At 46.4% G+C, this 21,252-nt stretch overlaps 1 protein-coding gene across 1 annotated transcript in view; it reads left to right on the top strand.

Moving 5' to 3' along the window:
* Window positions 1–20,875, top strand: part of LOC142813850 (checkpoint protein HUS1-like) — a 47,228-nt gene extending 26,353 nt beyond the window's left edge. Inside the window, exons 7-8 of the mRNA XM_075891814.1 lie at window positions 18,774–18,881; window positions 20,579–20,875. Of these exons, the coding sequence (XP_075747929.1) occupies window positions 18,774–18,881; window positions 20,579–20,664 (194 nt within the window). The 3' untranslated portion in view covers window positions 20,665–20,875. The remainder of the gene's footprint in view (window positions 1–18,773; window positions 18,882–20,578) is intronic.
* Window positions 20,876–21,252: the final 377 nt, after the last annotated feature.

Raw genomic sequence — 21,252 nt, forward strand, 5'->3', positions numbered from 1 at the left:
ATTCGTGGAGTCTCAGAGCCCGGCGACCCAGACGTCCAGTGGGGTCCTTCAGAGAAGCCAGCCAGCAGAGGGCGTGATAGTCGGTTAGGACGGAGAGTATGCGATCACATAAATATGGCCGGAACTTGGCGATGGCCCAAACTAAAGCTAAACACTCACTCGGGGTGATGGAATAATTCCTCTTGGGGGGGGGGGAAAGCAACCGACTGGCGTAAGCTATCACGCACTGTCTGTCGTGGTGCCGCTGAGCGAGAACTGCGCCAATACCGTGGCCACTGGCGTCCGTGTGAACTTCTGTGGCAGCAGAAGGATTAAAGTGGGCGAATAGGGGGGGCGTAGTTGAGTAGCCAATGAGAACCGTGAACGCTTGAGCCTGCTCAGGAACCCATGAGAATGGGGTATCCTTCAGCAAATCTGTGAGTGGCCCGGCGATGTCGGCGAAGTTTTTCACAAAACGACGAAAGTACGAAGATAAGCCGGTGAAGCTCCAGATGATGGATGTAAAATGGGGCACCGGAAAGCTGCAAATGGCGCGGATCTTTTCGGGATCTGGTTGGATGCCATCGGCGTTTACAAGATGGCCCAGAAGGGCAATCTGACGGCGGCCAAATTGACATTTCTTGGAATTAAGTTGTAGCCCCGCTGTTCTGAAGACTGCAAGAATTGCAGTGAGGCAAGTCAGGTGGCTTTCGAAAGTAAATGAAAAGACTATCACATTATCTAGGTAACAGAGACAAGTAGACCACTTATAGCTGCGCAGGAAAGAGTCCTTCATTCGTTCAAATCTTGCAGGGTCGTTACATAGTCCAAAAGACACGACCTTAAACTGGTGTAAACCGTCCGGTGTAATGAAGGTTGTCTTCTCGCGGTCGACTTGGACAGAAATCTGCCAGTACCCGGACCGAAGATCAATAGACAAGAAGTATGTAGCGCCGTACAGGCAGTCCAACGCGTCATCAATGCGTGGTAACGCGTATACGTCTTTTGTAATGGGTATACATGTTGAGGTGGCAATAGTCAACACAGAAGCGCCAGGTACCGTCTTTTTTCTTCACAAGGATAACAGGGAAGGCCCAAAGACTATTTGATAGTTCTGTGACACCTTTGTTGAGCATTTTGTCAACTTCAGTTTGGATAACTCTGCGCTCAGTGTGGGAGACACAATAGGGGCGTCGGCGAATAGGACTGGCGTCACCAGTGTTTATACGGTGCTGAATGGCGGATATTTGCCCTAGAGATCTATCGTCGAAATAAAAAATGTCGGTATATGCCTCGAGAAGGCGATGGACGTCGTTGGATTGCGCAGGGTTGAGGTCGTGTGCAATCATCTTTGAGAAGCGGTCCGGCGGAGAACAAGTGCTGTTAGCTACAGGAGACTGAGGTAAATCAATCTCGGTGGTGAGAGCCACTATTTCAAATTCGTGAGCATTAGAGATATTGGCCAAGAACATGCTACGAAGAAGCACTTGAGTGCACAAGCTGAAATTGAGAAAAGGGAGCGAGGTACAGTTGTCAGTGACAGTCACAAGCGTATGGGGAATGGCGATGTTACGGCTCAAAAGAACGTCGGCGAGAAGAAGGAGGACATGTTGTACTTGAACTGGTATAGCGCATTACGGGGAAGAAGAAACGGCCGAGCAGACCGACAAAAGAGGACAGAGCGCTAACTTCCAACTGAGCTTTATTGTCAAACTGCATCAAATATGTAGACCGGCGCAAGCATACGAAACCACCCTAACGCAACGACAAGATAACACACAACATCACACCGTCACATATCACAGATTGATAGGTGGTTATCCTGATTAAGGAAGGCCACTTCATGTTCAGATAAAACCGAAGAAGGGGCGCTAATACACGTGCTGCCAGCTCTTGCTATACAATGCGCTTCTATAATTTCTCGAGTCAATTGTGACGGGTGCTTTTTTATCACTTCACATTGATCAAACATGGGGGTACATCCACAATCGCGGCAGTGAATTCCAATGTGGCCTTGGATTGCTTTGTGAGCATTATAATGGTGCTCTTTTAGCCTTTCATTAAGGCATCGCCCCGTTTGGCCGAAATACCACATACCACATGAGAATGGAATCGCGTAAACACCCCCACTACACACGGCACAAACCGAGTTTTGTGCTTAGTTGCGCAACCAGTGGTACGTGATTTGAGAGGGTTGACTGCTTTGCAAAGCCGCTGTAACTTATCCGGTGCTGAAAACACCACTTTGACGCTGCATTTCTCCCCTATCTTTTTTAGCCGGTGGGAAATGTCATGCACGTAGGGTAAAACTACGGGTCTTTTTGAGTCGTTAGATTCCGGCTGAGTCTCGGAGTTGCAGTCTTTCTTTATCTGTTTTAATAGCTTTTCAGCTATAGATGCCAGTAGGATAGCTGGGTACCCAGCACTCAAAAGCCTTTCAGCTTGAGCAGCAAAGCTGCGCTGCATGACATGATGACACGATTTCCTAAGAGGATTGATGAGAGAAAGATTTGTGATGCTGCGCTTAACTAACTTGGAATGGGAAGAGTCATAGGGTAAAGGAGGTTTTCCAGTTCTAGGTTCAAATAGCCAGCACACATGGTCAGGTGAAAGAATTAAATTCAAATCTAAAGAGCGTAAGCTGTTGTCAACTGGCATCTCATGAGTCAATAAAAGCGGTTTAAAACATTCTTTAAACGTCCTTACAATACCGTCGGTAAGGTGCTGGCAGGCAGCGTCGCTGCAGTCGATGAAAATTAAAAAGTCGTCTACGTAACGACATATTTTGGTGACAATATTTTGATCCAGCATGCTCATCAGCAACCGGTCATGATATGCAAGGTATATGTCACTAAGGATTGGGGCGAGGCATGACCCGATGCAGACACCACTATTCTGTATGTATTTACGATCATTAAAAGATACAAAAGTCGACTTAATGTAAAAGGACAGAAGCTCTAAGAGGTTACTGTTATGGACACCCGTGAGATTCTGGAAGGCTACAGCACCAAATGAGTCAATGGCATTGTCAACACACTGTAACAACTTCTCATGCGGCAAAGAGTAATACAAATCTTTTATATCGACCGAAAGTGCTTTTAAGCCCCTGTCGTCATGTTCCAGAAAGTTGACCAAAATGTCCGAATTCCTAATTAAAAAGGGGTCATCGATGGTGAGCAAATTGAGTTTTTCTTGCAGAAATAATGCCACAGTTTTTAGGGGCGAAGCTCCTTAGGGCATGGGCTGTGCGTCCCCTGTAGCCTGTATGTAGCCACCTCTAGTTTAGTTCTTGCAGTGTTCACTAGATGGCGGTACCGTCCCCTGTATGTAGCCACCTCTAGTTTAGTTCTTGCAGTGTTCACTAGATGGCGGTACCGTCTCCTGTATGTAGCCACCTCTCGTTTAGTTCTTGTAGTGTTTACTAGATGGTGGTACTTGTAGCTGATGATGAAAAGATGCAAGATGTTATAAACTAGAAAGCGGTACTTGTAGTTGATGAAAGACGCGAGATCTTATAAAATAGGAATGATGTCACATATGGCGCGTGTCATTGGTTGAAGGCAATCGTTCGATTTAGTGCGGCGACGTACGCTAGGGGGAGCGATGTAATAAAATCGAGTGGGCAAAATGTACAGAGGATTCATGGTTTACCAGGTTTACCTCCGGAGCTTCGCCCACTCATCATCATTCACTTCATGGATATAGCGGAATTTTTTTTTTGCCATGTTCCTCTCTCTGTCACAATTACCCGCAGAGGGCGATCGACCTTGTGTGTTTTGGCCGTAAAGAACACATCAAGGCTAAGCTTTTTGCACTTATCAACTGCTTTGGCAAGTTTTTCGAAACCTAAGGTGGCACACAGCTTTTTTGCCTGGGATTTAACTTTGCTGAGGGAAGTGTCATCCTCAGCTCTAAAGACGGAGTGAACAGCTGTGGTCGCTTTCTCAATAAATAAAGAGTTCGGTAAAACGACAAAACCTCCCTCTTTGTCAGAAGGTAACAGAGCTGGTGAATTGTCTTTTAAGTGTCCCACGACTTTCTTAAATGGCAGTTTTTTGGTCGAAGGCATGAAACGCGAAACCACATCAACGCCATCGGCAACACACCTGTCCCTTTCACCCTCAGGAATCTGTCGAGCCACTTGCCTGACGTAGGTGAGCAGATCGTACGGCGAATTGGCTGGTTCTGTGGCGAACTTCGGTCAGCAGCACAATACGCGTCGAACCGCTTCAGGGAGCACAACACCGCCCAGAGTGTGTACAGGGTTGCTCGTTGCAGTCACCTTCATGGGGGTCATGGCACGAAGGTGGAAAAGCATATGCTACCACAGGTACTCCGCTTTTCGGTCAATTGAAGCAGACGCTTCTCGCCACTTCATTTTCGCCTTGATGATGCCTTCAGCTGTCTGGAGTTTGAGGCATAAAGCATCCCTGTAGAAGCGAGCCTGGCGCAACCACTCGGCACGAAGAATCTTACAGATTCTCGTTCCGGGACCGGCAGACGGTGTGAAACCTGCTAGGAGCGCTTCAACATCGAGTGGAAGGATCTTGACTCGAATGCAGTACGCAAAAGAACGCGCACGACACACGGCGAGCGCGACAAGGTCACCAATGAAAGATGCATTTGCGGAAAGAGCGCCATTATAATGCTCACAAAGCAATCCAGGGCCACATTGGAATTCACTGCCGCGATTGTGGATGTACCCCCATGTTTGATCAATGTGAAGGGATAAAAAAGCACCCGTCACAATTAACTCGAGAAATTATAGAAGGGCATTGTATAGCAAAAGCTGGCAGCACGTGTATTAGCGCCCCTTCTTTGGTTTTATCTGAACATGAAGTGGCCTTCCTTAATCAGGATAACCGCCTATGAATCTGTGATATGTGACGGTGTGATGTTGTGTGTTATCTTGTCGTTGCGTTAGGGTGGTTTCGTATCCTTGCGCCGGTCTACATATTTGATGCAGTTTGACAATAAAGCTCAGTTGGAAGTTAGCGCTCTGTCCTCTTGTGTCGGTCTGCTCGGTCGTTTCTTCTTCCCCGTAATGCGCTATACCAGTTCAAGTACGACGAACCAACTCGCCCAATCTTCAACACTCGAGGACATATTGACCATCAGGAACCTGTGACTGTGTGGTCAAAACGGCGTAGGTGGCTCTCTGAGGTGACAGTCACACATCCTAAAGAGAGCACATGTACGGCGGGGCAGTGTGGGTTTCAACAACTATCTGAGGCAGCTCTAGCTGAAGGACGCTGGTAGCACAATCGATAAGAGCAGAATGATTCGACAAGAAGTCCAGGCCTAGGATAACGTCATAAAGGCAGTGGTCAATCACGGCTAAAATGGCAGAAGTAGTGTGGTCATTTATACTTAAGCGGGCAGAGCACAGACCGAGAACCATCGGTCACACGGAGAGTTTGTGCAGCTACTGGTCTCAGAACTTTCTTTAAATGTGTGCGTAGGCTTGAACTTATGACCGAAATGCTTGCTCCGGTGTCAACACCGGCTTGTATGGGTACGCCGTCTTTTTCAATGTCTATTACACTTCGTCTGATTGGAACGGAGAAAGGACTTGCTGCGGAAGTCGTCAATGCAGCACCACTTCTGGGGGCTGCATTTCGCAGTTTTCCGAGTCGGTGCGATCGAAAGTTACGGGGGACGAAAAGCGCCGTGGCTTCGGTGAATGGGATGATGGGCAACGTGTTTGTGGCGAACGAGACTGGTGCCCACGTGGTGAACGCGAGCGGCTGTACCAAGTGTTCCGAGAATGGTGAACAGCGTTGGACTCATGGGTTTGGTGAAAATGTGCGGGCGGTACCATCAAAACTGGTCATATTGGTTGTTGCACGAGGTGCCGAGGACCATGTGTTGCGGCAGTAACCAGCTAAATGTCCAATGCGGTGGCAGTTGAAATATATAGGGCGTTCACCTGCAGTTCTCCACTCGGGTTGCAAGTACGTAGAGAAAACCGTCGGTTGGAGGAGGGCATCGCGAAAGGGCATTCGCTGACTCTGGTCGTGGTAACATGGCACACAGAATGCACTCCGATGTTTTCAAGCTCTTGGCGCATGATGGCTTAAACAAGAGGAACAGTAACAGGAGTGGCATCGACACTGCACGAATAGAACGCTGAGGGCGTCAGTGCTTCCAGTTCGCGATGAACAATGCGTGTCAGGTCTCCCGGTGGCGATGGACATTGTGGTGCGAACTGGTAATCGCAGGTCGATGTTGCAGCAGTGTTTGGAAGCCGGGCGAATGTTTGCGGAATGCGGCAACTTTTCACTTGCTTGAACTGATGACACTCTTTGTTGATCGCGTCCACGGTGGAACAGCCCTCGCACATCAGGAGATTGAACGCACCGTTGGCGATCCCTTTCAGGACATGCCCGACCTTGTCACCTTCTGTCATGTCGCTTTTGACCTTTTGGCAAAGGGCCAGCACGTCTTGAATGCATGCAAGGTATGATTCCTGGGGGTAGGGGGGGGGATTAGGCACGGCAAGTCAATTCCTTTTTGGCGGCGATCTTACAACTGGCGGTTCTGCCAAACATCTCTCGCATCTTTTCTTTGCATTGGTCCCAGCTTGTGAGTTCTTCTTGGTTGTTTTCATACCACATTTTGGCCATGCCTCTCAAGTAAAAGAGCACATTAGCCAACTGAAGTGTGGGATCCCGTCTGTGCGGCACATGGACTCGTTTGAGTATGGCCAACCAATCGTCTCTGTTCACGCCATCGGTCCTGCAGAATGTACTAGTATCCTTAAAGGGGTTGTGACGCCAAATTTCGAGGCTATTCCAAGCCTGTTGTGGTTTTCCTGTGTATCTAAGGATTCTCCACACGAAGAGTTAGACACAACAAACGCGTAGAATATATCTTAATTGATTTCTAAAAGGGTAGCTGAATGCTCACTAATGCGATCTAGGCAAATCGCTTGCACAGCAACACTAACATTTCAGAATAGGAGAAGCAACGGCAGTTGTCGTGACGTCGAATCAATTTTGTTGTGACGTGGGTGACCTCCACCATCTCCGAAACACATTTTGTGGACAAGGAGAGAACTAGCATGCCTGCTGTTACGAGTGCGCTGCCGTGCCTTGCAGAGACACTGTGTACGTCTGTCAAGGACTCTGAGTGCTTTCAAAAAGACACTTGACTCGTCATTCAGAGACGCTGCACGCGTCTGACAGCGAGGCTGTTCATCCTTCATCAGCATCTCGACGCCTATAAAAGGCCAGCACATCAAGCGTCGGGCGGCTTCCTCATCCATGTTCTGTACATACGTTGTAAATATAAATGCTTTGTTTCCTTCCTGCTGCCTTTTGCCTTGCCACTGCCTCGATGCTACTTCAGCTAGCCATGGCAACTGTCAGTGCGTTTGTTTTGCTGGCGCTTGGTGTGGCACGTGTGTATGAGAGCAGATGAAACTCAACACGATGTGCATCACAGCCTTGTGTGCTCACGTGACCAAGCCACCTATGCATCGACGTCCCTGCCCTATTCGGCACTGCGAAACCAAAACCGAGAATGGTCCACATAAGTAGAGCGATAATAAGTTATTTAGCGAAAATACACGAATCTTGGTGTGCATATTATGCTTCCTAGAGCTGAAGGAAACACTTACAGCAAAGAACACGCATGCCACAAATTTGGTGGCACCACCCCAAAACGTATGGTTGCGACGCCGTGTTCGTCAGAGATGCCGACGTTGAGACGGAGAGCTCAGCATTCGCCATGGCTGGAAAAGTGATGCGACGTCCGCTGCAGAGCTCCGTAGCCTGATGGTTACCCAGAATGTCTCACCAATATGTTACGGGGTTGGTGACTACTGTACAAGGTGTGTTTACAGAGGAAAACCACAGGCAAGAGTCACAATGGTGGATTGGCACACTCTTGCGCTTGTCAGCTGCTTCTGCCCTTCGTATTCTTCTACTTCATCTCTGTAACAATACTGTCCTATCTGTGGACAGTCAAGACGATATACAGTGGCGAGCAAATATATGCGGTAGGGAAGGCGAGGCTCTAGGACTAAGATTTAGTTCAAAATGTGGATCGATGGTATTCAATAATCACAAAGACCAGGCGGTCTCAACACAGGGCTAAGAAATACTGAGGGTAAGCGAGTACAAGTACCTCGGAGTATGGATAAATGAGGGAGATAGTTATATGGAGGTACAGGAAAAAAAAATCAGCATCAGAGGGAAAGAGGAATGTTGCAATAACGAAGCACAGAGTGTATGGGGATACAATAGGTACAAAGTGCTTCGAGGTCTGTGGCAAAGAGTAATGATTACAGGGCTTACATTTGGAATCTCAGTGGTGTGCATTAAGTGCAATTAGGAATGAATGTACATGAAAGGACTTTGGGCGCTCATGGGAATACGACGAATGAGGCTGTAAAGGGGGAAATGGGATGAACAGGCTTTGGAGTAAGAGCAAAATGAGATTTGAAGACAGGTTTAGGGAAATGAAGGAGAGTAGATGGGCCGGAAAGTGTTCAGGTATTTGTATAGGAAAAGCGTGGGCAGAAAGTGGAGAAAAAGAACTAAGAGGCTCACCAGTAAGTATGCGGCTAGCAATGTGGGCGATACGGCAACAAGGAGCATTAAGCGAAAAGTCAGAGAGGCGGAGAGGATTTATTGGATGACAGCGATGGAAAATAAGCCGGCTCACAGTAAGGGTAAGAGCGAAATAAGTCGGGAGAGGTTATATTATTCAGGAGGAAGAGTTTTACTGTTCGAAGCGAGGTCGGGTTGCCTGAGAACGCTTAGTCATAAAGCGAGATTCAATAAAGAAGAACAATGTACATGCTGTGGGGAAGTTAAAGAAAGGAAGGAACATGTTCTGATTGAATGCGGCGATGTCCACTCAGGTATACGTGTGCGTACAAGCCTACATGAGACTTTGGGTTTTAGAGACACATGAAAAGCTGAACTTGTCCATGATAGAAGCAAGTAAGGGACAGTTAGAATATTGGTAACAGAAAATTAGAGATAAAGGACAGAGACAGTGGGAAAACGAGGTCATTTTTCCTGAAAAGGCAGAGAGATGGAACATAAATTTACATTTATTTTTGTTATAATGATAGACATTTAATCGAAGTAGATAAGGCATCAGGCCAACAAAAAAAGTTTTATTGTCTTTTTTTTTTTCTTGAGAGCTTGGTGGCTCACACGCCACCATCCCGTTTTGAAGGGGACGCTCATGACATCCATCCATCCAGGCACAGGTGTTACTTGACGTAATACGTGGTAATATCCCTTGTAGTTAGACAAAAGTTTTCTAATAGGCCCACCCGACGATGAAGAGACCAGAGTAAAACGAGGGTAATGGGAGTGAAATGTACATCTTGATGTTCCACATCGTACAGGCGCCATGGCGAGCCTGGGTGAGCTGACGGGCATGATCGGCTCAAGCGATCAAGTCGCGAGCATACTTTCTGGGGGTCGAGGTTCGAGCTGAGATGACTGTGTCCAGTGGTAAAGTCTGTTCTCTTTTGTACAATAGGTAGAACGGGGAAAAGCCCGCTGTGTCGTGACGGAATGAATTATACCCGAAAGTTGCGTAGGGTAGGGCAAGATTCCCATTTCGGTGTCCGCGCGACACGTACATGCGAGCATATATGTGAGAGTACGGTTACAGCGTTCCGCGAGGCTGTTGGTTTGAGGGTGGTAAGTGGTGGTCAGTGTGTGTTGCATGGAATAATATTGCAGAATGTCGGTGATGACTTGGGATAGAAATGTACGGCCACGGTCTGGGAGGAGTTGAGTCAGGGCACAGTGAACCAATATAACGTCCCCTAACAAGAAGTAAGTGACGTCGATTCCACAGCTTGTCGGTAAAGCTCGTGTAATAGCGTAGTGTGTAGCGTAATCTGTAATCACGGCTATCTATTTGTTTTCCAATATTGATGTAGGAAAAGGACCAAGCAGGTCCAACCCAACACGGTAAAATGGTTCTGCGAGTATGTCAATTGGTTGAGGATGGCCAGTGGGTAGCAGCGACGGTGTTTTACGACGTTGCCATAACTCGCACATGGGGATGTATTGGCATACCGAGCGAGCAAGGCCTGGCCAGAAGAAATGACGCCGTGCTCGCTTGTACGTGCGAGAAACTCTAAGTGTTCCAGCTGTGGGAAAGTCGTGAAGTTCGGTGAGGACACTGTGCCACAAATGCTTAGACACAACAATGAGAAGGTCAGGCCCGTCAGGTCAGGAATTACGGCGGTATAGGACATCTTTTTGAAGTACAAAGTGGCAGACGGAAGTGTCGATTGGGGAAGATTTCGTACACTTGATGATGTCAAGCAGCAGTGCATTCCATTTTTATTCTTCACCAATATTAAGGAAATTGGACACTTACAAGATAGAGTGCTCTGGGGGGGGGGGGGGGGGGGCGTGTTTTCGGTATCGTCGACAGGGTACCGGGAAAGGCAATCGGCATCATGGTGCAGGTGGCCAGATATGTAGACGACCAAATTGGAAAACTTTTGCAGGCTCAAAGCCCCGCGACCAAGCGCCCTGAGGAATCTTTCAGAGAGTTCAGCCAGCAGAGCGCGTGGTGGTCGCTAACTACCGAAAATGGGCTTGCTTATAGGTAAGGTCAAAACTTCGCCACCGCCTAAACTGGAGCCAACCACTGACGCTCTGGAATGGAATAATTATGGGCGGGTAGGAGGCGGCTGGCAATAAGGCAATCATGGCCACGTTGTTGTTGACTGCTTCAATGCAACTTGCATCTGTCTGAAGGTACCAGAATCGGAGGAGTGTTGGGAAGAGAGTCGAGAATGCAGAAGCCTCTTTGGAGGGACGTCTTGTTTGTGGAGCTGTGTAAGAGGCCTGGCTAAGTGCGCAAAATTTTTCACCAAGTGTCGGAAGGAGGAACATAGTCTGATAAAGCTGCGTACATCCTTTGCAGATTGTGGGACAGGAAAGTTTTTGACGACGCTGATTTTTGATGGGTCAGGTTGTACACTGTTTGCGTCTACTAAATGGCCCAGTGCTGTGATTTGGTGGCGTCCAAAGTGACATTTGGACTAGTTCAGCTGTAGGCCAGCACAATGGAAGATGTCTAAGATGGCTGATAGGTGCTCTATATGAGTTTCAAACTGCATGAGAATTGAAACATGAGAACGTGTTCATCTTAATTTTAGCAGTGCACTGGGGGACGAGGACTAAGAAGAAAGAAGAATGTGCACAACACCAATGCTGACTTGCAACTGAATTTTATTAAGAAAAAAACAAGCAAATACAAAGGCAAAACTGAACAGAAAACTGATAATTTTTGTGATCAACATGGGCAGGTGGCGCTTAGGTACTCTATCACGCTAAGTGACGCTGAATTGGTAATTTCTTTTGGTAATTTTGTTTCGGTGTCAATAATGGACACAGAAACGCCATGTGCTGTCTTTCTTACGGACTAGCATGACATCTCAGTGACGGACTTAACAAGCATTTTGTCGACCTCACTTTGAATAATGTGACGCTCGGTTGCCGACACCCGATATGGATGCCTATGAATGGGATGCCCATTACCAGTGTTTATGCGGTGCTTCACACCAGTAGCTTTCCTCATTGGACGGCTGCTAAGGTTGAAAACGTCGATGCAGGACAGCAGAACCCGCTGGAGCTCGTTAAGAGGGGAGGCTACACTTGATGAGCAACTTTATTTATGTATAGACCTGAACGAAATTTTCAGTTTGTGTATTTAGATGTGCAAATACTAAAGATGTAATTACTTCTTTGATAGGTCAAGTAGTTTCTAGGATACTCCACAATCAATGTATAACCTGGGTTCTTTGTTTGGAGCCAAATTAGCATCTAATCAAGAAGCACAAAAATATTGACGACAGTGTAGAAACAATGTAGGATGTTTCAGGAGTGCAATATGCTATAAATAATTTGCTGGGCCAATTTCAACAAGAGCTAGAGCACATCAGTGTTCACAATAAAAAAGCCACCTTCACCTGTCACGCATGTGACCCTGTTAAAAACATTTTTGATCTGCATATTGCCTTCAAAATAGCCATATTGTAAACTGTATGCATTTATCTTTCTGGCAAAAAAGAAATTATGATGATAGAAAAATGAGAAAAAACGTTTAAAAACACATTTATTTAAAAAATACTAATAAAATCTTATGAAAATGTACCAGGGGCATAATTTGGATGCATCCCATCCTTATGCTTCTTCTTGACCAGCTTTCTGGGACTTTAGGTCGCTTCTCTCTATTTATTTAAGGTTGCACTTTGACGACAGTTTTCCCTAGCCCTCAGGGATGTGCTGCTAAATATTGTGACGTGCTCTAGAATCGGAGCAAATGCATTGACATTGTCCATGTTGAAGCACAGCACATCTTCTGCAACAACAGCTTGCATAGCAAAAAGAGAAGCGTTCTGCTCCTTTGATACCGAACTCCAAATCACGGATTGAAGGCTTTAGTGTGAATTCTGAGTTTGCTTTGCTGGCATTTTGCCTCGCTATCGCACCACTTGACTCCGAAAAGCGCTCAATTTTTCACGCTGTTGCCGACACCGACGAAGCATAGTGGTTGTCTCGCAGGTGCGCGCGTCGAGAACTTCACTGGCACCGATCACATCAGGCTCTACACGCACACAGCTGGAGTCGACATCACGCACGCTATCGGGGAGGCCCGTGTCTACGCGCACTTCACACATGCCGGTAGCATCGGCGCGATCATAATCCACAGAGCGTCCGCTATCCGGGGAAGTTATCTTGCACAATATCTTCAGTACATGGGCAGTCAGCGTCCGGGCCAATCAGGTAGCGCCATTTTGATCATGTGCATCAAGCAAGCAATGGAATCATTCGCTGTGCGTGATTTTGACTTCGCTTTTTTTGCTTTTGCGAGAAGCACATAGTTGTCTACTGGAAAAGAAAAAAAAAAGCTAGAAACGTGACCTTTCCAACAAGACCAAAATGGCCCTGGTGGAGCACGTAGTTCGTGTGCCGTCGGCGATTGAAGTACGGCTAGTTTACACTTCAATTTAAAGGTCCGCTTGCACGAAGTTGTTTTCTTTATGGGTTATAACTTGAGAAATAAGTGGAATTTCGAAGCCAGACTTTGCTGATAGGTGCGGAAAGGCATCGGGAACGTGAAAATGATGAGAGAGAAAATGCTATTTTTGGGCTAATTTTTTACTTCCAAGTGCCACGTCCCCCCTTAAGTTGGAAACAGTCATCGACCTAATAGCGCTGCCAGAGCAAGTGTCCGATTGATGTTGAGCATGGGTGCCAGAAAGAGTGGCCATCGTGAGAACATCCACAGCATTGTTTTCTAACGTGCAAATCAATGCGAAGGAGATCCCTTGAGGTGTCAAACTAAAGTTGACAACTGGGAGTTCCCTGCGATGGACAGAATGGTGTGCGGTAATGTGATGCCGCGGTTGATGAGGATATTGATGATAAAGGTCAGAAAATAGTCACCGTTGGGAACTGGTGGTAATGAGACGAGCTCTACGTAGCTTAGTGCTTGTGAAGCAAGGCACGCATGTCCCATTGTGTAGAGGCGACTTGGCTGTTGTGCAAGAGGTTTTGTTGCGTGCAAGTAGAGACGGAGTGTACTAGTCGAACGGTCTATGAAAGTAGAATGTGCAGACATGAAGTCGAGGCCTAGGATTACGTCGTGGGAATAGTTGTGTGTCGATCTACGATCTTGCACAAACGGAGCTGCTGACGATAGATGCTATTCCGCTATCAGCAACATGGTCTGAGTGGTCGCAGGTGGGAGAACCTTCTTGAGCTTGCTGCGAAAATCATTCGTCCTAACGAAAAGTTGAGCGCTGGTGTCGACAGGAGCAGTCACATGCACGCCGTCTACTTGAACGTCGATAAGGTTCAGTTTCGTCTGTATGGTCAAGAGAGGATTTTTGTCAGTCCAAGCAATGCAGCGTCACTGCTGGGAGCTGCAACACTTATTTTGCCATTGGAAAACCTCGTGGAAAGGCGGCGGAATATTGTCGGCGGGGCAGTGGAGAATGAGACTGGTGAAGTGGGGGAGGGGGGGAGTAGCGGTGTTCAGGAGCAGGTTCCTGGCAAAATGGTTGGGGCTGGAGCCATGATGATAAGAGGGAGGAGCATGGAAGGTACAAGGCGAAGCTTGCGCAGAAGGACCGCAGCAACTTCTGCAATGGCGAGAAATGGGCCCAATGCAGTGACACGAGAACCAGCTGGGCTTGCAATTGTGTGTTCGTCATGCGGACCAATTATGAAGTGTTGAGGGAGAACCGGTCGGGAATGGACAGGCAGGCGTGTGCTGGGGCTGGAAGTCGGTACGGGGAGGTGGTGAAATAGAGCAAATTCCCAAGCTGGCAATTTCCTGCCAGATGACTGCTTGAATGAGGGGCAGCTTAATTGAAGGAAAGGGGTTGGGGACGTTGGTGCCCTCGTAGCTGGAGAAGCCGCTTCAAGTTGCCACCTGACGAGTCGCGTCAAGTTGTCACAGGTGTCTGGTGGACGATATGCGTCGAGACACGAGGACGTCGCGGCGGTATTCGGAAGGCACTGGAACTGATGTGAGATGCGCCTGCTTTTAGCTTGTTGGAGCTGGCGGCATTCTTGAATAATGACATCAACAGATGACACGTTGTATAATACCAACAGGTTAAACGCATCGTCCGTGATAGGTTTGAGTATATGCGCAACTTTTTCAGGCTCGGACATGTTCTCGTCGGGCTTGCGGTATAGTGTGAGGACATCCTGAATGTTGCTTATGTAGGGCTCGATGGAAGTTTGTGCGCAAGTTGATAACTCGTTCTTCGCAGCTTCTTCATGACCATACGGGTTTCCAAAGAGCTCACGGATCTGTTCTTTGAAGCTGTACCAGCTGGTAATGTTATGCTCATGGGTGTCAAACCAGATACAAGGGATTCCGTCGAGGTAAAAGGTGAGGTTTGCGAGCAAGAGCGTGGTGTCCCACCTATAAGTAGCGCTGACTCATTGGTAGAGGTGTGGCTTTTTGTCGACGACGGAACCCTCGTGGCCCGAGAACAAACCAGGGTCTTTGAGGGCAGGAAGCGTCATGAAAGTTGTTGCGGCCGCTGGGTTGGCCACCAGAGAGGATGTAGTCGAGTCTTGAGTGGTTATGTTGAAAACCGCGAGTGAGCGTCCGCTTCAGAGATCTTCAAAGAGGAGGGGGATCACACCGCTCCATCAAATATGTTACGAAAAGGAAACTGACTCGCAAGAGCAGACACAGATATATTTTCAGCTGGTTAAGCGAGCAGCGTCCGTCTTTGTCCTCTTCATCTCCATGCCACTGGTATGTAGCAATATGGTTGGCATATGTACAGTAAAATCCCGAGCAAATGCATCCCCTATGGTGAAGGATATTTTAACAAGATTTGGAGGGGGGCCCTTGCTTGCTGTTAGATCAAAATTCTAAATGGTGGGGGAAGATCCTTTAAGAATGAGAAATGCACACTTGTGCTTCTGTTTAAATGCTTTATTGAATACATATGCATTAACTGTTTTCATTCACCCTCACGAGGTGAATAATACAGGTGAAAATGGTGGGAGAAGATATTTTAAATCTCCTGAAAAAGGGAAGGGGGCACTTAAAAGGTTTAAACGGTAGATTTTTTAAGGTACATCCAGTATTTTTGCCAGCGTTTGCCGAGTGTTTTGTTCCCCAGCATCACTTGTCAACGTTGTTGATAAAACAACGAGCCGCCATCCCCATGGCGAAGCCGATCACCTCTTTATTAGATGTTGATGGTGCCGGCACTTCTTCTCTTCTACACAGTGTTCAAAATCCTCCAAGCTCCCACAAAGACGCTGCACGATATAGAGGACTAACCCACATGGGTTCTAAGTACACACATTTTTTTATGAATGTTTGCATCGTGTTGAAGTCAATTCAGGTGGGGCCATCCAGTTTTCACCCGGTGTTCCAGCGATGGTTCCGACACTTATTCCACAGCCGTCTTTTTCAACGTGTTGACCTGTTTTCCTTGGCTCGGACATCCATCATGCACTCTCTTTCATGAGGCTCTTAATTTTCTAGTCTTGGATGCGTTCAGCCGGAAGCATGCTCCATCAATTGCCTTTTCATTAATCGCTGTGACACTGTCTCGGCGTTTGCGAGCTGCATCTGTTCGAAGAAGAACGTGAGTGGCGGTTTGTAAATCCAAATCCTCAAAGAGGAATGGCTTGTGCATAGACTTATGCTGCGGCTCATGTTTTTTTTTCGAGCAGATGCAGTTTGCTAATCGCTTCAACTAGTGTTCACTTGGACCACATTTGAGGATCAAGGGACAAGACAAGCATTTCACAATTTGTGTGGGCGTAAAAAGTGTCAATTGACAGGCTGAAGCCTGCTTATGTACAGACCTCTGTGAATGATACCATCTTTCCTGTTTCTGCTCTTCACCTTTCACGAAGCCATCTACAACAAAGAAAAAGCATGTGCACTGGTCTGACCAAGATTTTATCTATATGGGGGAGGGGGAGGGGCTGTCACATGCTGACGTGCCTGGGCAGCAACGACAGTATTGGGCAGGTAGAAACCAACCTTCATTTCCATGAGCCATATGGCTGGGCTCCTTAGCCGAAATTCGGGCGATTCCAGCGGCAACAGGATGCAGAGCACCATGGTTTCATTTGGTAGTCGGGCCATGGCGATGGGCAGGTCAGAGGTTGGTTGGCTCAGAGAAATCTTTTGGAATGTTTATGTTATTCCATGGTCTGGAGTCACGACTGCAGCAGAGATGCAGGAATTGCTGCATTAGAACACGAAAATCAACTGATTTATCTCTAAGTTCAAGCGCTCACTTCTCTGTTGACCTTATCATTGTCGCTGCCCCAGCACGGCAGCACACAAGTTCATCAGTAGTCTTAGCAAGGGACTGGAAATATTGGCTGTATGCATAACCACAAGGATGTGTGACAAGTGCTACTGTGAGGATGTGTGCAAGTGAAATGGAATCGGAAGAAGATGGCATGCCACACCTACTGTAGAGATGAGACGCTGAACCAATGGGCATGATGGCAAAAAAAAAAAGGAGATTCCAAAGAATAGCGGAGTAGCAAAGCAGATGCGGCCAGGAGAAAACGGTGTCCAGGATGCAGGAGTTGCGACCAGACATGTACCGGTCTGAAGGTCCACATCAACCTTCCTTCTGGTGTGTGGCGCTTGTAGATCATTAGGAGGATCCAAGCCCACTTGCATCTCCATAACAGAGACCAAACCTTGACTGGCAAATTCCGAAAGGGTGTCCAGCCATTGCTGTGAGCCAGGTCCAGCATCTACCGTCACGTCTTCTGCAGTGCCACACTTCAAGTGCCATCGCCGCTCACACTTGTGTCCCCAACGGAGTCGGTGCCTGTTTACCCTCATGGTGAAACTCTTTCTTGAAGCACTTTCTTCTGTTTACAACGCCTTTATTATTTTGTTTTCCTTGCTCTTGTGCTCTGTAAAAATAGTGTGTTCATAAACAAAAGGCCTCATGTTTCTCTTACATCATCGCTTTCCTGCATTAAAACGAAGCGCCGTAGCTTCGTGACAGCTACTTCAAGCTCAGAGGGCCATGCATTACAAGTTAATCTCAAGAGCTGGTGCCACAAGTAAGAAAGAAACCTTTTGGCAGCTCGGTCTCATTTTTGAGCCTGCGAAACTGCAAATGAGAGATAAAACCAATATTCAGGGATATTTTGTGCAAGTCTGTTGACAGAAACTGCATTGTGAGGTTTCATGTTCATTTCCTCAGTGCCCCACATGTGGTTGGCCACCCTCTTCGGCGGCAGAAAGCAGAAAACACCAGCTAAAACACTGCATGTGGTGGAAAAATGGGATAGCTTGGTGCCTTGTCTAGTACACTTGCTCTGACTGTTATGTTACAATTTATCCTTCAAGTTTGATCAGTTCAGCCATAATAAATGCAATTGCACACTCTCTAGAACCATGGTTAATTGCTTATTGCAGTTTTACTTACACCAGTATTAATTTGTTTTGTGGAGTTACTTTAATTTGGCCACTTACTTTAATTTGGCCACTAAAACTGGCACTGTTTACATTGCAGACCCTAGTTAAGCGTGGCCTAGCTTGATTGATTGGCCCTTCAATTGATGAGTATCTGCAGCAGTACTTGGGAAGAAAACATGTAGTTTATACATTTCATTGTGTGAGGTTAAGGTAGATTGTGACATTTTGTTAGGTATAATTGCACAGGAATCGGTGCTATGGCGGCTGAACTTTTGCACTGCTAAGCACAAGGGTTCGATTCTTGGCAGTCCCATTTTGATGTTGGTGTTTGGCCAAATTGCCTGAGAACGTACAAAGAAAGTTCTCCCCTTTGGTAAAAAATGATCCAACAAAATTGGGAGAGGGGCTTGATCAAAATTCAATATGGTGCCAGAAGAGCAATAAAGAATTTTCTCATTTGCCTGCATGGGTGAAGCAGTGGCGGATGTATTTCAAATCTTCTGGAAGCTTGCTTGTATGGTTCATTTAGGTGAAAGAACCTCCAGGTGGTTTAAGGCTTACTGCATAATCATATGATGGCATGAAGCTGCAGAATTTTATAAATTGTATCACATTGCTCCCCAACTCAAGCAATTTACTAGCAAAATTGACAGTGCACCTGCCATTCAAGTTCCCCTCAGTTGCCAGATGAGGGACGAATAGGCTAGGTGTCATTTGAGCCATGGGCGTCCTGGTATACAGCTGGTTTCTGATGTCTACTTCAAAGTGTGACCACATTATGGATATACTTTAAGGTTCTGCTCAGATTTCAACTGCTTGCACAGAACCGACATCACTAATTAATCTGTGTTTTGCAGGGGATGGGACCATTACTCATGATGGTTCTTATGAAGCTCGCATCGACCTGCGAAAATTGGTACCGGTTCTTTTGGCACAGCAGTTGAATCCGAGACAGGTTACGTGCAGTAAGTTGGCTGTCTTATCAATTTATGTTGGTATATCTGTGGTTATATACTGTAGGACCCAAGTCCACCAGTCCTGTTATATGTATCAGGGTAGTGTAATGAAAGGAACAGCATTGTCATTCAAGTCACTTGGCTAGAGGAACAACTGAGCTTGGTTCATGTAAAGTGCACTATGAAGCTGTAAAACCAGCTAAAAGATCAAATGGCACAGTAGTGTGGTAGTTTATCCCAATTCATTGAACGAAGAAGGCCTGACTAGAGTTTTGTCTCCAGTTATATCTATCCAAGCTTGTATTCTCGTCATTGTGTGAACTAAATATACTACTGAATAACGGCTGCTGTCTTAAAATCTCACAAGAAAGTTTGTTTTGTGCAGATGCTGTGTGCATTCTCACACTTTTGGAATTCCTAGAGTCAAATGTTAATCACTTGCTTTTTTTCTTTTTTTTTTTCAATTGAGAGACTGCCCTTTGGCATAGCTTGCTTTTTGATGGGCAATGCTTGCAGGCTAGGCAGCTCAACACTTATGGTTCACTTTATTGAGACATGTGTGCCATACATTGCACAACAATACTCAGCAGACGTGTTAACGTAGTTATGCTTGCAGCTAAACCGAAATGCTGCGACCAAGCTAAAGATAGTTGGTTCAACATAACGCCAAGACATTCTGCTTCAAAGTCTCTTAAACAACACGCAGGCAATGTTAATTTGTGGTTTCAATCTTAGTGAAGTCTCTGCATATAAGACATTTGGCAACTAAAAATGGAACAGTTGCCGGTTTGTGCATCACATAATCAATGTCATCTTGTTATTAAAGAGGGACTGTCACAAGCATTTTTGCCCCTAGTTTTTATGTTGCAATGTGTTGCCTGTTAGCCATAATGTGGCACATTGTTTGTTACAGTGTGCAACAGAATATAATGATAGGTTCCTTATTACCAGCCAATATCAGTTTCTGTTTTAAGAGAGCCCTGAAAACGCCAAACCGCCGGGTGCAACTATCTCTAAGTAGTGTGTGAAACGCTCACCCCCATCAAACAGGAAACGAGGAAGCAGTGCCGCCAGATACAAAACTTTCAACATGTGTGCTGTGCTTGTGAGCAGTTGCTGAGTAGTAGTCTGCTAGTGCAAACACATGGTAGAAGAGTCTTTGATGTCAGCATAACTTGTATTTGGCTGCAGCGTGTCAACGTGGGGGGGGAAGTGGAGTCATTGCTGAGTCACTTTTGAGGGTGTTAAGGCTGTGAGGTGCGACGTATGGTGCTTGGTCGCTCATGCAGACTTCAAGATTGGTATTTTAGGCCAAAATTTTGCAGATGATATATGCACGTTCACCCAAACCGATCCCACAGGCTATCTGGCCCACGAGATTTTGTCAGTACCCAGTCTTTTAATAGACAGCGCATCCCTCGCTCCGAGCATGCCGAGTATATGTGGGTTCTTTTGTTCCTTACAGCCAAGCTGACTGTGCAGCACTTGTGTCCTCATTTATGAAAAGTGCGACTTGAGTGTGCTTCTTTGCGGAATGATTGCAGAGCTAGAGCAGTGTATGCATTCTACCATAATGGTCCTTGTAAAGTCAGGCGGCTGTGAAGTATGAGTGTAGAAAGAAGTAAAAGCTTAGTACAACCTAAAGCAACTCCACATTTTGTGCCACATCTAGTGCATCCTCTCATGTGCTCTTTTTTTGCTTTCAGAAATAGCTCACAAGAAGTTGTGCCACATTACTTTCAACCACGACCACGGCTCATTGCAGTATTTACTACCGTGTGTTTATGGTTAGGCAAAGTGGGAACATGCAGCTTTTCTCTGGCTTTTTGCAACAGTTGTGGACGGTTGTGGACACTCCGCAATGTGGTGATGCCCTGTGTGATGGCTCTATTAAATAATAAGCACAGTTATACTGAGCCCTGGCTAAAAATACTACAATTATTACATTGTATACAAAGTCATTCCTATTTATTATCACACATTAAAGCTGAAGTTGATGATGAGTGCAGTTGGGTTTTCAAGTAACTGTATATAAATGTGGGTGTGTTGAAGCTGGGTTCACAAGATTATTGCTTGCATGATTGTTGACCAAAGATACATGCAACTTTTAAGAGAAAACGGGAAGTGCATCTCTGCTGTGTTTGTCTTCGGGTTTTAGAAGACGGTTGACGCAAAAGCAGTTCTTGTCTCTTACGCGAGGCACCTCTTGTATGCAGCCTACCACGTTCTCATTCTCTTATATTCAAGTGCATGCACACTTGTCTCTTGCATGAATGTTTGTTATAAAGGGGCTCAACTGCTGTTGCCATTAAATACATGTTCTTGTTAAATCTGTGCCACTAAGTACTGAAGGAAGTCTGCACTGGTAATGTCACCACAG

The sequence above is a fragment of the Rhipicephalus microplus genome, chromosome 4, assembly GCF_043290135.1.
Source record: "Rhipicephalus microplus isolate Deutch F79 chromosome 4, USDA_Rmic, whole genome shotgun sequence".
Taxonomy (NCBI): Eukaryota; Metazoa; Arthropoda; class Arachnida; order Ixodida; family Ixodidae; genus Rhipicephalus; species Rhipicephalus microplus.